Raw genomic sequence first — 12564 nt, 5'->3', positions numbered from 1 at the left:
TTTGCATTTGGAGAACATAAAGTAAGATGTATTTCCTTATCCAAAAGTCTAATAGGCTTACCCAAACAGCACAGCATCATCAGTGAGGAACTTTGGCAGGTTGGAATCCCTCAGTGCTCTGATAAGAACCACATCTTCACTCAGGTGGGGATTATCTCTCTTTAGAGACCTAAGAACACACATGTTATGTAATTTGTTATGTTACAAATTATATGACTTTCATGTAAACTCTGTTATACATTAAGCATTTTCTTCAAACCATGATATTTGTTAGAGTCACTGAAAGTTTACAAATAATTATTATACAATTTGAAAAACTATGCTTTATTGATCACAGAGATATCACAAAGACTGCAGAAACCAAGTGGTGTGGTTTTTTTGCCTTATCCTCAAATTTCAGTTCTACTCTTCAAAAGTAGTTGTTGTATTTCAATGAAATAAATGATCACTATATGGGCAAAATAATCAGTGGAAAACAAATACAGATATAAATTTAGCTCCAAGCAGCCTTGTGGGGGCCAAGCAGCTCAGCAGGCCAGAATTGACATGTAAACTGGATGTCATTGTCAAGGACATGGTTGTACGCACTCACAGCAAGTTTCATGTCAGTAGATTAAAGACTGGCTGAGATATGACTTGATAACTCACTTGGCACCTTTGCCGCTAATTTTCGATTGGCTATTATCGTATTAATCTAAAATCAAAAATCCATGTGATAACATTTCTGGGACTTGGTCTGAAGATCACCTGTATTTTAGCGAAGATTGGACAAAGTTTGTCCGAAGAGTAGCAAAAAAACACAACATAAATTCCAATATGACAGAAATTGACGTCACTGGGCTTGATCCAAGGGATCCAATGGTAATCAGGTATACTGTTCAAAAGTTATATGCATGAACATACCTACAACTTGACCTAACTTGACCTACAACGACCTGTTAGGGGTGCTGGAGCACTTGAGGCACAGACATGAACAATGGTCAAAAGCATCAGGGAAGTGTCCCCAAACAGTGTGCCAAATTTCAAAACCTTTTACCTTACAGTTCTAGTGCTTATGCAGCTTTGCTGCTTGGCCCTAATAAAGATAATAAGCAGCCAATGTGAGCTGTTAATTCAATATTGCACAACCTGATCTTCACAACAAGCTGGCTCCACTCAGTTGTAAAAAAATGGGTAAAAAACATTAGAGACATTAAGGCGGGAGATAATGAATGTTTAGTGTGGAACAAGCAGGCTCAGAGGAGTAATATCTAGGCAAAGACAGAAAATGCATCACAAGCCAATTACAACAGTTCCCTGAGCTTCAGCTAATAGCTAACAGGCGAAAGTATGACTTTCACTACATATGGTCAAGAGCATCCATTCAAATGACTTTATGCACTCAAGCAGACCAGGAACAACTGTGTCTCTAAATTTATCTAATCTTGCTCTTCATGTGACTCAACACTCAGTCATCTGAGGTATTTTACTAAGCGAAGGAATTTCATTCAATTTCATGACACACAGTGAAACTAGTGCTTATTTTCTTTTATCTGAGTCATCACTGGTGCAGTATTCTAACTTTTTATGTTTTTTCTTTTACAATTGATTAAAATAACTCCTGAATATATGAGAGTTCAACACCAAACACAATCATCTAACTCAGTGATGATAACTGTTTCTGCAGTGGACTCACATATCACAGCTGTGTGCTGGACAGCAAATTTTCCATTTAACAATCATTCACAGCACACTATGTACATTGACACTACATATACTGAACGTATTTATGCGTGAGCATCTGTAAGTGTGTCACAGTCACAATGGTCCTGTTGGGATTTTCCTGAAAAGGTGAATGCTCGTTTGTCTTTATAACTGAATGCACATGTGTGTCAGTGTATGTATGAGTGTGAAGCTCTGACCCAGCCATGACCAGGACAGACTTGACTGCTCTCATGCCAAAGTCATAGTGGTCCTGCTGAGACAGCTGCTCAGAGCACAGCTTGTACATCTGGGTCATCTTCCTCGCTAGAGTCTTACTGGATTCGAATCCCTCTGAGTACAAAATAACCTGGAGGGAGCAACAGAAACAATGGAATGATAAACTGTTATGTTGAGAAAAAAACCAAGCATATCCAGTATAACAAGGCACATAGAGCCTGTTACCTCAGCAATGAGTGCATAGTTTGGCACCATCATGGCTATGGGTCTAAAGAGAGCTTTAAGGTTGTCAGGTAGCTCCGTTCTTCCAGCATAGCCTGGATTCATGGTGATGAATGCGGCACAAGTCATCACTAGCTTGATCTCGAGGCCCTCAAATCGAAACCTTGACAGCTGCACAGCATACAGAGTTAAGTGAGATGTTGTTCAGATGATGTCTTAAACATCTTCAAAGGCAAGTTGAGTAAGTGTGGCTTTAAATGTGTGACAAATAGGTAATCTGTGGTACTTCCAAGTTGATGGTCTTACTGACTAGCAATTCAAATGGGCTTGTAACATAATACATAGGTCAAAGCTGTGTGGTTTGTCATAAAATGATACCAGACCATCAAATTGGTACAGTGGAATCAAGTGTCAAATGGATGACTGACTCTTGAGATCTGTAAGGCTTGTCACTTAATGTTTCTTAGCAGCTTAGAACAGCAGAGCTATGTCCTTAATTTTTCTCCGGGTATAGTATGCAATGTGTCTGTAAACAATACCTTGTAAACAAAGTTAAAGGTGTATATATATATATGTGTCTGTGCAGGTGCACCTTAGCAGCTTTAGCATTTCTTATGGTTATGAGCTGCTGAGCGATCACAGACAGCACTTCTATGTCGATTCGGTTAAATTCATCAAAACAACACCAAGCTCCCGACTGAGCAAGTCCACTGAAGAAACGGCCCATCATCTGGAAGAGACATGTGCAATTGGTTAAAAGTAACAGTAACTGTAACTGTAATAACAATAGTAATTCCAATATTGGAAAAGTAAGAGGAGTCTTTTGCTTTAAGTGTTAACCTTTCTGAGCAAAAGACAGCCATTTTTGCTTGTGAACACAGCGTGTATGTAAGCAGCTGCAAGAGGAAGGCAGTATCGGTAAATTTCATTATAAATGCATTACGTTGTGTTATATGCACCTCTTCCACGAGTGACATAAAAGGCACAGTTCAAAGGTATTAATATCTCATTGACCGTGGTATTAAATGTTTCAGTCAAATGTGGCTAAGAAGACATTGGAGCTGAACAAAGCATTAACACATGAAACCAGAGACGACTGTGATATCAGCCCTGTTAAATTAAAGCCTGGTCCAGCTCTATTAAACTTCAGGTGTCTTCTGGCAATAACTAACTACAGCAGACATAGAGAGAATAGCTTTATAGCTGTCTTGTCAGTATGTGCTTTGACATTTACCAACTCCAGCCTCACTGCAATGCAAGACACAGCACAACACATTTAACATTAAACTAGAATTCACAGTAGGTCTCAAGGTCAAAGGCCCAAGCTAAAGTTTTGGGGGTTATAAAATACAGGTATATTCTCATATATAATTGCAGGATTTTACCTATGGATAAAATATATTCATTTTGTGTGTTTGTTAGCTGATCATTTATCAGTTAATTCAGGGGTGACAGCAGGATCAAATCCTGTGTTGTGAATTTTGATTTTAATTTGTTCAGATTGGGCTCATAGATTATGCCTTCCACTAAAATGTGAATATAACAAAATAAACACAAATTACACATTTTAGGCCATTATCATCCAAATATAACACCTGTCATCAGACAGATGCCTTCCTAACACATACAGTTGACTTATGTTCCTCAAATGATCGACCAAGTTACAGAAAAATTGCCTAAAAAACAAAGAGGAAAGGATGAAATCTGAATTGAGGTAATGTTTTATCAGCTCACAACTAAGGCTCTGTATAGTGTATCAGTGCTTTAACTGGCACAGGATGGAAGGCTTTTGCAAGAGTGCCATCTAAAGGCATCACTCAGTAGGTACTGTTAGAGTGAGACAACCTTCCACAGTAAATTCCAACAGAGCAAACACATGCAGTGGCAGAAAGCTACTGAGGAAAAATAGAATGCTGGACATGTAGGTGAAGGTGATGGAACAAATTATTAAGTACTGAGTGGAAAATAAGCAAAAAAAAGAAACAGAAATTGTAATAAAGGAGCATATAAATGTGGGTTATAGATGAATAGAGAGTGTCATGGCTGACCTTATAGTCAAGCCCATCTGAGCAGTTGAAGACCACACACTGTATGGCCAGGGCCTTGGCCAGGTCCTTGGTGGTCTCTGTTTTGCCTGTTCCTGCTGGCCCAGCTGGTGCACCTCCCAAGTCCAACTGAAGAGCCCCCATCAGACACAGGTAGCAACGGTCCTGAACATTAGAAGGGAGGAAGACTCTGGATGTGACTATTTGAACACAACTGAAAAATTCAACAGGATAACCGATGGCACTCCGTGTTTCTGTTCTATACTTGAACTATGTTTATGTGCAATCTAAATGACCGAGTGGTTATGTGGTTATGAACATCTGCCATGGTGAACGTTTGTGTAACTGATGATAAAAATGTTTCTAGTTTACATAGCTTTGATGTTATATTTTGTGTTACCGTGAGTGGTGTGATGACCAGCCGCGGACAGGCTCCCAGGTATTCATAGCCATAAATGTAAGTGGACAGAGCCATTGTGGCTACACAGTTGTCCAGGTCTAAGTCCCAGTAATATCGTAGCTGTCTCTGCCATTCAAAGTTAGACCTTGTGTCCACCTGAAAAAGAAAGCTGAGGTTACTTTCAGGTGGAGAGTTGTTACAAATCTCACATGAAAATCCCCAGTCAACTCCTGCACCTGTCAGACCAAGCCAAGAATAGACACGGATACAAGGTGCTTGATGCTGTTTGTGTACATTTGCACAACTGCCCTAACACTGCACTATTGTACCTTCTGCCGAACTAGATCGGTGACAATGTCTCTGGCATGGACATCGATGGTGATGAGGGCAGTGATGATATTACGATGTAAAGTAGGGAGCTGTCCTCGGACCAATGCTGCCAGGGCATTAAGCCTCTGGAAAATATACAAACACACAACCACACAAACATTCTTGAGTTAGAAAGTTCAAGTAAAAGTTGAAAATAACTAGGCATAAAGTGTAGATTTATTTAGTCAAATCTACTTTTTAACCAGATGATGAAGACAAAAACCAGATAATAAGGACAATAAGTAAAGTAATTAGTGAGGATTACATCAAAGTTGGTGAGTTCAAATTCCTGCAGGGCAGCAAAGTGGTTGTGGTCTCCCTCCAGGCAGGCATCCATGTCCCTGCACCACATCATCTGTGAGATGGTCAGCACCACCTGGTGGACATACACACAAACTGATGCTAAATACCTTTATTTTAAAAAGGAGACTTGAGCACAAAGCATCACTGATAAAAATCAATTGCAAAATCTATCTCAGCTTTACACAATGGTAAGTGAAGAATCATAGAATTACAATAATTATAAATGTAAATATAGATGCAACTTATAAAAGTGTAAAAGTAAAAGTGTACTTTACTGGGAACTATATGTAATGTTTTGACATTTACCCATGTAAAGCCAGTAGGTGTAACACTATACACACATTAGCACACAAGCCTGTTTCTCAACAAGTTTGAAACGCACCAATGTGTGTGTGTGTGTGTGTGTGTGTGTGTGTGTGTGTGTGTGTGTGTGTGTGTGTGTGTGTGTGTGTGTCTATGTACCTGCGATGGATGTCCAGCCACCACCCATTCCTCCCTAGACTTCATCTGGTAGTCTGCAATGGCAGCCTTGCTGAGGCGTCTTAGTGAGGAGAACATAGCCTCCTCCACCTTGCAAAGCCAATCCTCCACATTTCCTTGTGCCTTCAGACCTTTAGTCAAACCCACCTATGCACAGAAGGACAAGATCCGTAACAGTTAAGGACATGATTACAGCTGGTTTGTCTTATTTATTAAGAGTTCATTATGATGCCTTTATTTGCTCTTTGTGATAGAGGGACTGCAAAGGTGATAACTAATTACCCCTTGTAGTCATTGCTGACAAGCCCTTTGTCTTAAACAGTGTGTGACTGAGCAATCAGTGCAAGCGAAATTGCCTGTTCACTAAAAAATGTTTCATCATCCTTTTTGCAGAATTCAAGATGTCACAAACATACACGACAATGATTGCTGGGGTTCTAATTTATAACTGAGGAGAGACTGGTCTTCAGCTGGATGCTAAGAAACCTAAACTCAGAGCACAGCTAGTTTGGTATACTGGAATTAGCTTCTGTACAAGTTTCTTGTGTTTGTGAAAAAACAAAACATTCTTGATAAATGTGTAATTTCTGAGAAAAAAGGAAAAGAAAAACCTAATTAATTTTTTTTTTTTTAATCAATGCAACTCAGAATTTGGCATGTCCACTTTTACAGCCTCAATTATAGCTTTTTTGTAACGTTTTTGTATAATTTTAGAATCTACTTTACCACTCTTTTTAGGGTTGTAAAGTAGGAGGAAAGTGATGTCAACTCAAGACGGTTGACAAGGTTAACTATTGTTAAAGTTTGTCCAGTGAGCAAAGTGGCGTAAGGGTGTATTTTTTCCTTCCCACTCACTCTCTGTCATTCTCAGCAAGGACTGAAACAAGAGAACATGGGGAGTAAAACACAATCAGAGAGCATGATGACCAAAAGTGTTAAGGTTACTCAAACCTGACCTTCTCTCCCTCAGGAGAGACCATATACAGGATGTCTTTGCTGTATATGTTCTCCTGTTCTCCAGCATCCAGCACCATTCCTGAAGCACTGGAATGCTGTTTAGGCAGCAAAGCAAACTCTAGCTGGGTAATGGCATCAAAACACTTCCTAAGGTGAGGCTGCACAGCCTGGGGATTTCTTGTCTGGGCCAAGACCTTTAGTAGCTCATCATTGGATAAGAAGTAGAACCTGCAGGGTACAGATAAAAAATGAATATGAGAGCAGTCAACACTACAAATCAGCCACAGTGTCTATCACTCAGTGCTTACTCAGAAGAAATAATCAGAGAAATAACTATTAACCTGTTCAGTAGGGAAAACGCAAAGCAACATGCTATACCCCTAAATTTCAAATCTAATTTGTGCACAAGGAAAACTACTAATCAAGAAAGGAAGTAAAAATAAGTAAAAGTATGATATATATGTTTATGTTCTTTTCTAATATGTAACAAATAAAGCATGTGTGTACCTGGGGAAGATTACTCTCTTGGACTCAAGATAGGCTTCCAGGCACTTCTGTATCTCATCCAGAAGAACATTGTTGTGCTGAAAAGTCTCCAGCAGGTCTGTGTAGGATAAAACGACAAGTTTCAATGCAGTGTGTGAATATGTTTACCTTAGTAAGTGCAGGTGTGCGTGCGTGTCTGCCTGTCTCCACATATACACATCTTTTTGTCTGTCCATTTTCATTCTGTAAGAACACCTACCAGGTTGTGTGCCTGCTTTAAGGGCACTGGGCATCTTATTGACCCTCGCCATGATTTCCTTCCAGGACTTGTCCACCTTAAGAAACATCTTAGACTCCGCAGGCAGCTGCCTCTTGATGTCTGGAGCTAAGAAAATACTCTCTAGGTATAGCCAGTTCCTTTGGCATGTAAGCCACTCATCCTGTAAAGGAAGGGAGAAAAGGAGCAGAGGGTGTGAGGTGAGGGAGAATTAAAGAGGTAGAGGAAATTATTAATATGAATACATTTATGTCTTAAATATGATAGTTTGTCTTTCTTTACATTAACTGAAATATGGGACTCAATAAATATTAACAAAACATAATTACTTCTACAGCCAGTAGGGAGAGCTACTGCATTACATTTGAGGCCAAATCCAAAGTCAAACTCTGCATTTAGCTGAGGCAGACATGCATTTAATATCCAGAGAACAGTCACTTGCAGCCAAAGGAAAGCTCATTCTATGCAATGATATCTATATGGCATGGTATCTATTCTAAGCCTTTACTAGTGTTTGGTTGAAGAGGGTCAGCTGTCTCAGCAATTTGTCCACCCTGAGCTTGATGGGTGCTACGTAGCGAGAGGATGCCGCCGTGCCCACATTAATAATGCTGTCATCCAGGAGTACCTACATAGCAAAGAAACATGGAAACGCACAAATGATCACAATTAGATGATTAGATCAGAAAGACTAGAAGTGTGTTACAAAAGACTGTGTGAAAATGTGTGTGCTACATGTTACTACCTGGATATCATCCGTGCCTCCCAAGATGAACACTTCTTTAGAGTCACTATGAGGCAGAACAGTGAACTCTGCGGTCTTCCACACATCCTCCACCTGCATGGCTCATTGAGAGGGCAGAGGTTAAACAACATGGGCTCACAGTGATGCATTCAGTAAGTGCCTTTCTGCATGTGTGTGTCATGTGTGTATTCTCCCACAGACATGAAGGCCAATAGTGGTGACACAGTGACACTGGACTTAACTCATGGCTAGAGTGGTGTGGCACAAGAGAAAAGTCTGGACTCCCAACACAACTTTATCTTGCACACATACTGTAGCTGTCTCAATGGTGCATCACTCATCAAGCCTGAGGTCTAGATACCAATGTGCACTGTTCATACTAACTTCCCATTAGGAAGACTTAATCCTTGAGTACAACTTTATTCATCTCTCAGGTGTAAAAAAAAAAGGCTTTTGTGAGCATCTGTGCACAGATACAGAGAAGAAAACTGCGCATAAACCTCTTACAAGTGACAAGTACAAATTTTGACCCTGTTTTTACACCTGAATCGGATTGGACAATGACAATCCAGTCACAAAACATAGAGGACTAGTGGTTCCCTTATCTGAAAGGTGTAGTAGATATTCAATATGGGCAATGGCATGGATGATGGCTCCTCTGTGACCCAGGTGGATTTGCATATATACACAGCATATTAAATGTTTATCATTATTTTCTACAGCATCATCAAATATAAATAAACCCACCTCGGCCATCTGCCATAAAGATTTATTGAACAGGTTTACAAAGGTTAGTTTTATAACTACAAACTTTGTAATTATTTGTGAACATCACTTTACAAGCTCAAAGTCTTTTGATTTTGTCAAATTTATATTATGTATGGATAGTTTGTTAGTTAAAAAAGAACATTACAGCCAAGTTCTTATCTGTCTGTGGCCAATTAGTTTTGCTCTGCATAAAGACTGGAAGATTCAGGAAAACTAACCTGACTCTGTGTGAGGGTAACAAGGCCAAGGTAACAGGATGCTAATTAATACGTTACACCTTTTTTATTTGATGAAGTGGAGGTAGATTATTTATCTCTGGACAGAACCAGGTAAGCTGCTTTCCCTTGCTTCTAGCCTTTATGCTAAGCTAAGCTAATCATCTCTTGGCTAGACTCATATTTACCTGACAGGAATAAGAGCAGTATCAATCTGCTCATCTAACTTTTGGCATGAAAGCAAAGAATACTTCCCCAAATGACAAATTGTTCTTTTAAAAACAAAACATTAATTCTTCTATCTTTGGCAGACTGTTTGTTGTGCCATATATTTGGCCATGCTTTGAAAATCTGCACCTACCAAAAAAAAAAAAAAACACAAAAAAAATTAGCTTTCTCTTTATTACTGGCAGCTGCTATGGAGGGCAATGATTTTACAGCAGAACGGAGGAACAGATTTGAATTGTCTATAATTAATATCAACTATGTTGCAACCATGGACAAAGCACATGTCACCAGCCACTAGCCATAAAATCACCCAATACTGGCTGTGCTTTATTTTGGGTTAAGAACAAAATTTAGTGTAATTTACTTGCAGCACTCATGCTTATTTAAGTGAGTAAAATGTGATGGTGACTATTGTTTCCGAAACAAAAAGTAGGTGCCATATATTGAATTTTAAAAGACAGAAATCTCTGTATTTGCAGAGCTAATTGCTGAATCGTTTAAGGCAACAAATTGGCATATGTGGGCACAAAATGGCATTATTATAAGCAAACAGGATTAACATCTAGTGCAGTTTCTTCAGTAGATTAAGATGGGCGTATAACATCTGTATGCATATCTTAGGAAGTCCACGCACCTTTGTAATAATGGTCTCTACTGATGCTTCTCCTGAAGCCTGTCCTGACACCTGAAATTCAAGGCTTGTGTTAGTCCTGTTTATCAAGGTCAAACTTAAAAGATATATAGTATAACCAGCCTTTGTATTTGTGTCCACTTGTGTACTTCTATGCTTGACCCCATTCTGAGGTCAAAAAAAGTAAGTTAAAGTAAAGGCAAGTAGTGTATGGCATATTGCATGTCCATTTATATGCTACCTCTTGTATCTCTGTGCCATAGGAGAATATGTTGAACTCTTCCAAAGCAGCCACAGTAAGCTGTTCGGCATTCAGGGCGGTCCCCACAGTTGACTCCAGGATCTTCCAGTGTGTTGGCTTCATACATGGGTTACGCAGATCAGTGATCACAGGAAGCTGAAATAAAACACATGAATACCGTTTAGTTAGAAACACAAGGCAGTCATATCCACATTTTAGTGTGTTATCATATCATAATTAGATTTTTTAAAAGTTCATTTTGTTATTTATGCCAGAAACTACACATATTAATGTCAATCGCTACTAAACACATTCTTATACTCACCCTCTGCTTCATGACTTCTACTTTGGCCTTAAGACTGGGCACGATATTGTTACGTGGCAGGCCCTTCTCCAGCTGGTTGACATATTTGCTGTATTTGGTCATCTGTGAGCTGAATTGCTCCAAGTCCAGTTGCTCAAGTGCACTCTGGGGAGGAGAGAACATGGAAGGATAAAGTTGAGCTTAGAATAGAGGAAGGGCTGCTTACATGTGTCTGTATATTATACTGTATGCTTGTTCAGGCTGACACATACAGTACAATGAAGTCGTGTTAGGTGCACCTCACCTGCCGCCACCCATCTTGGAGAGAGTCCCATTCCTCTAGAGAGTCCCACAGCAGCTGCATCAGTTTGAACTCTGCAGTTAACTTCTCCAGCGCGTCAAATTTGGTCACCTCCACCTTTATGTAAAGAGGGAAAACTGGTTGGGTTTGGGTTGGGTTAGTGGGCTTGTTTGTTGATAATACAGTAATATAATCTTTTTCCCAACACAAAACACTTTTATGATTTGGTGTGTTTTATGGGTGAATTGTTTTTTAATTACAGATAGAATCTAAAGCATTACAGCACCTTGAATTTCTTCTGGTAGGAAGTGTATGTGGAAGCCCGGGCCTGTATCTCATCTATAGATATCTGGATCTCCCCCAGCAGCAGACGCACTTTGGAGGAATCTGCATTGATATCTAAGATTTGTGGATCCTCCAAAAACAGCACAAAGCAATCAACTAAAAATGGGGCAAGAACATCTGTAGAATGAAAACACTGTAAAGTCCTAGACTATTTATTCTTAGGTTGTTAAATAGATAATAAAGGTTTCCACTGTACCAGTGACTTAAGCTTGATTTTCTTGACCTCATGGTTCAGCTGCTTTATGTCCTTGCTTAGGGAAGTGCAAAACATGTCCATGCTGGAGTCCCTCTTTTTCTCTGCTTCATCAAAGATGCTGCGCAGTGAGTTAATGGTGGGTTGCAAGGTGGCAAAAACGACCAGATCCTCAGGTGGCGTGGGAATTGAATACATGTTAATCAGATTATACATCTGACACACTGTTTCCTGCTCCTGCTCTAGCACTGTAATCTGTTAAGAGGGAGAAAAGGAAAGGGGAAAAGTAGCGTGTATACAGGACAGAGTCAAATAGAAAAAGGTAAAGTGTAGAAGAGATGGGAAAGGGGACAGAAGAGAAGAAAAGAGGCTGGGCTGATGACAGTATACTGTAAAAATACCTTTGTTTTCTTAGTTTTGGTAAAAACACATGATTGCTAAAGAAACCGCTATTAACATGTAATGTATGTCTTACCCTCTCCTGTATCTCATCCAAGAATATGAGTGAGTTGGCTAACTCGGTTGTAGTAGAAGGATTGAATTCTAGTTTAAACTGAGCTTCACAAGCCTCAGCAATCATGGCATCTAGTTTGCTCTTAGCCAGCTGGGTGAGTATCTCATTGATGACCTGGAGCAGAGATTGAGAGTAAAGCAATGATTCGTACAAAGTATTTCTTCCATTAGATCACTCACTAGACTGGACATTGCTTTTATTTCCATTTCAGTGAGGTTTAATTAACACAGAAAGGCCTCATTGCCCTCTTGTTTGAATCAGTTGTTTGTCATGGTCAAAAACTGTAACTCACTCTAAGTTTAATAATATAACTCAGAGTGAGTTACAGACATATAGCTATAGAATAGGGCTATATGTCTGTGTGTGCAACATCTGTGCACACATATCCTTGCTCTCACCTCCAGACAGCAAAGGGGAGAAGACACAACCTTCTCTTTGAGCTTTGTTTTGTCCACCAGCAATAAACCGAGATCTCTCTTCTGTTGGATGGCAAAGGCTTCTTTATGCTCTTTGTGATGTAACTCCAGTGCTTTTCCAAAGAATGACAAACCTGTGAAATGAAGTCAACAGTCATCAGTCTAAAACAACCATACGTTTTACCAATAACTCTTTATCCAATA

General features: G+C 39.6%; 1 protein-coding gene across 1 annotated transcript in view; it reads right to left on the bottom strand.

Moving 5' to 3' along the window:
• Nucleotides 1-12564, bottom strand: part of dnah6 (dynein axonemal heavy chain 6) — a 54234-nt gene that overhangs the window by 37533 nt on the left and 4137 nt on the right. The window contains exons 12-33 of the mRNA XM_022739909.1: nt 12343-12494; nt 11906-12058; nt 11434-11685; nt 11179-11307; nt 10896-11009; nt 10613-10756; nt 10288-10443; nt 10050-10100; nt 8205-8297; nt 7968-8087; nt 7442-7622; nt 7204-7300; nt 6696-6924; nt 5722-5886; nt 5222-5332; nt 4917-5042; nt 4588-4743; nt 4191-4352; nt 2735-2872; nt 2146-2313; nt 1902-2050; nt 62-169 (exon numbers count right to left, since the gene is read on the bottom strand). Of these exons, the coding sequence (XP_022595630.1) occupies nt 62-169; nt 1902-2050; nt 2146-2313; nt 2735-2872; nt 4191-4352; nt 4588-4743; nt 4917-5042; nt 5222-5332; nt 5722-5886; nt 6696-6924; nt 7204-7300; nt 7442-7622; nt 7968-8087; nt 8205-8297; nt 10050-10100; nt 10288-10443; nt 10613-10756; nt 10896-11009; nt 11179-11307; nt 11434-11685; nt 11906-12058; nt 12343-12494 (3154 nt within the window). The remainder of the gene's footprint in view (nt 1-61; nt 170-1901; nt 2051-2145; nt 2314-2734; nt 2873-4190; nt 4353-4587; nt 4744-4916; nt 5043-5221; nt 5333-5721; nt 5887-6695; nt 6925-7203; nt 7301-7441; nt 7623-7967; nt 8088-8204; nt 8298-10049; nt 10101-10287; nt 10444-10612; nt 10757-10895; nt 11010-11178; nt 11308-11433; nt 11686-11905; nt 12059-12342; nt 12495-12564) is intronic.

This window comes from Seriola dumerili, unplaced genomic scaffold (assembly GCF_002260705.1).
Source record: "Seriola dumerili isolate Sdu_G_001 unplaced genomic scaffold, Sdu_1.0 BDQW01000050.1, whole genome shotgun sequence".
In the NCBI taxonomy this organism is placed as follows: Eukaryota; Metazoa; Chordata; class Actinopteri; order Carangiformes; family Carangidae; genus Seriola; species Seriola dumerili.
This window is presented reverse-complemented; position numbering and strand designations above follow the sequence as displayed.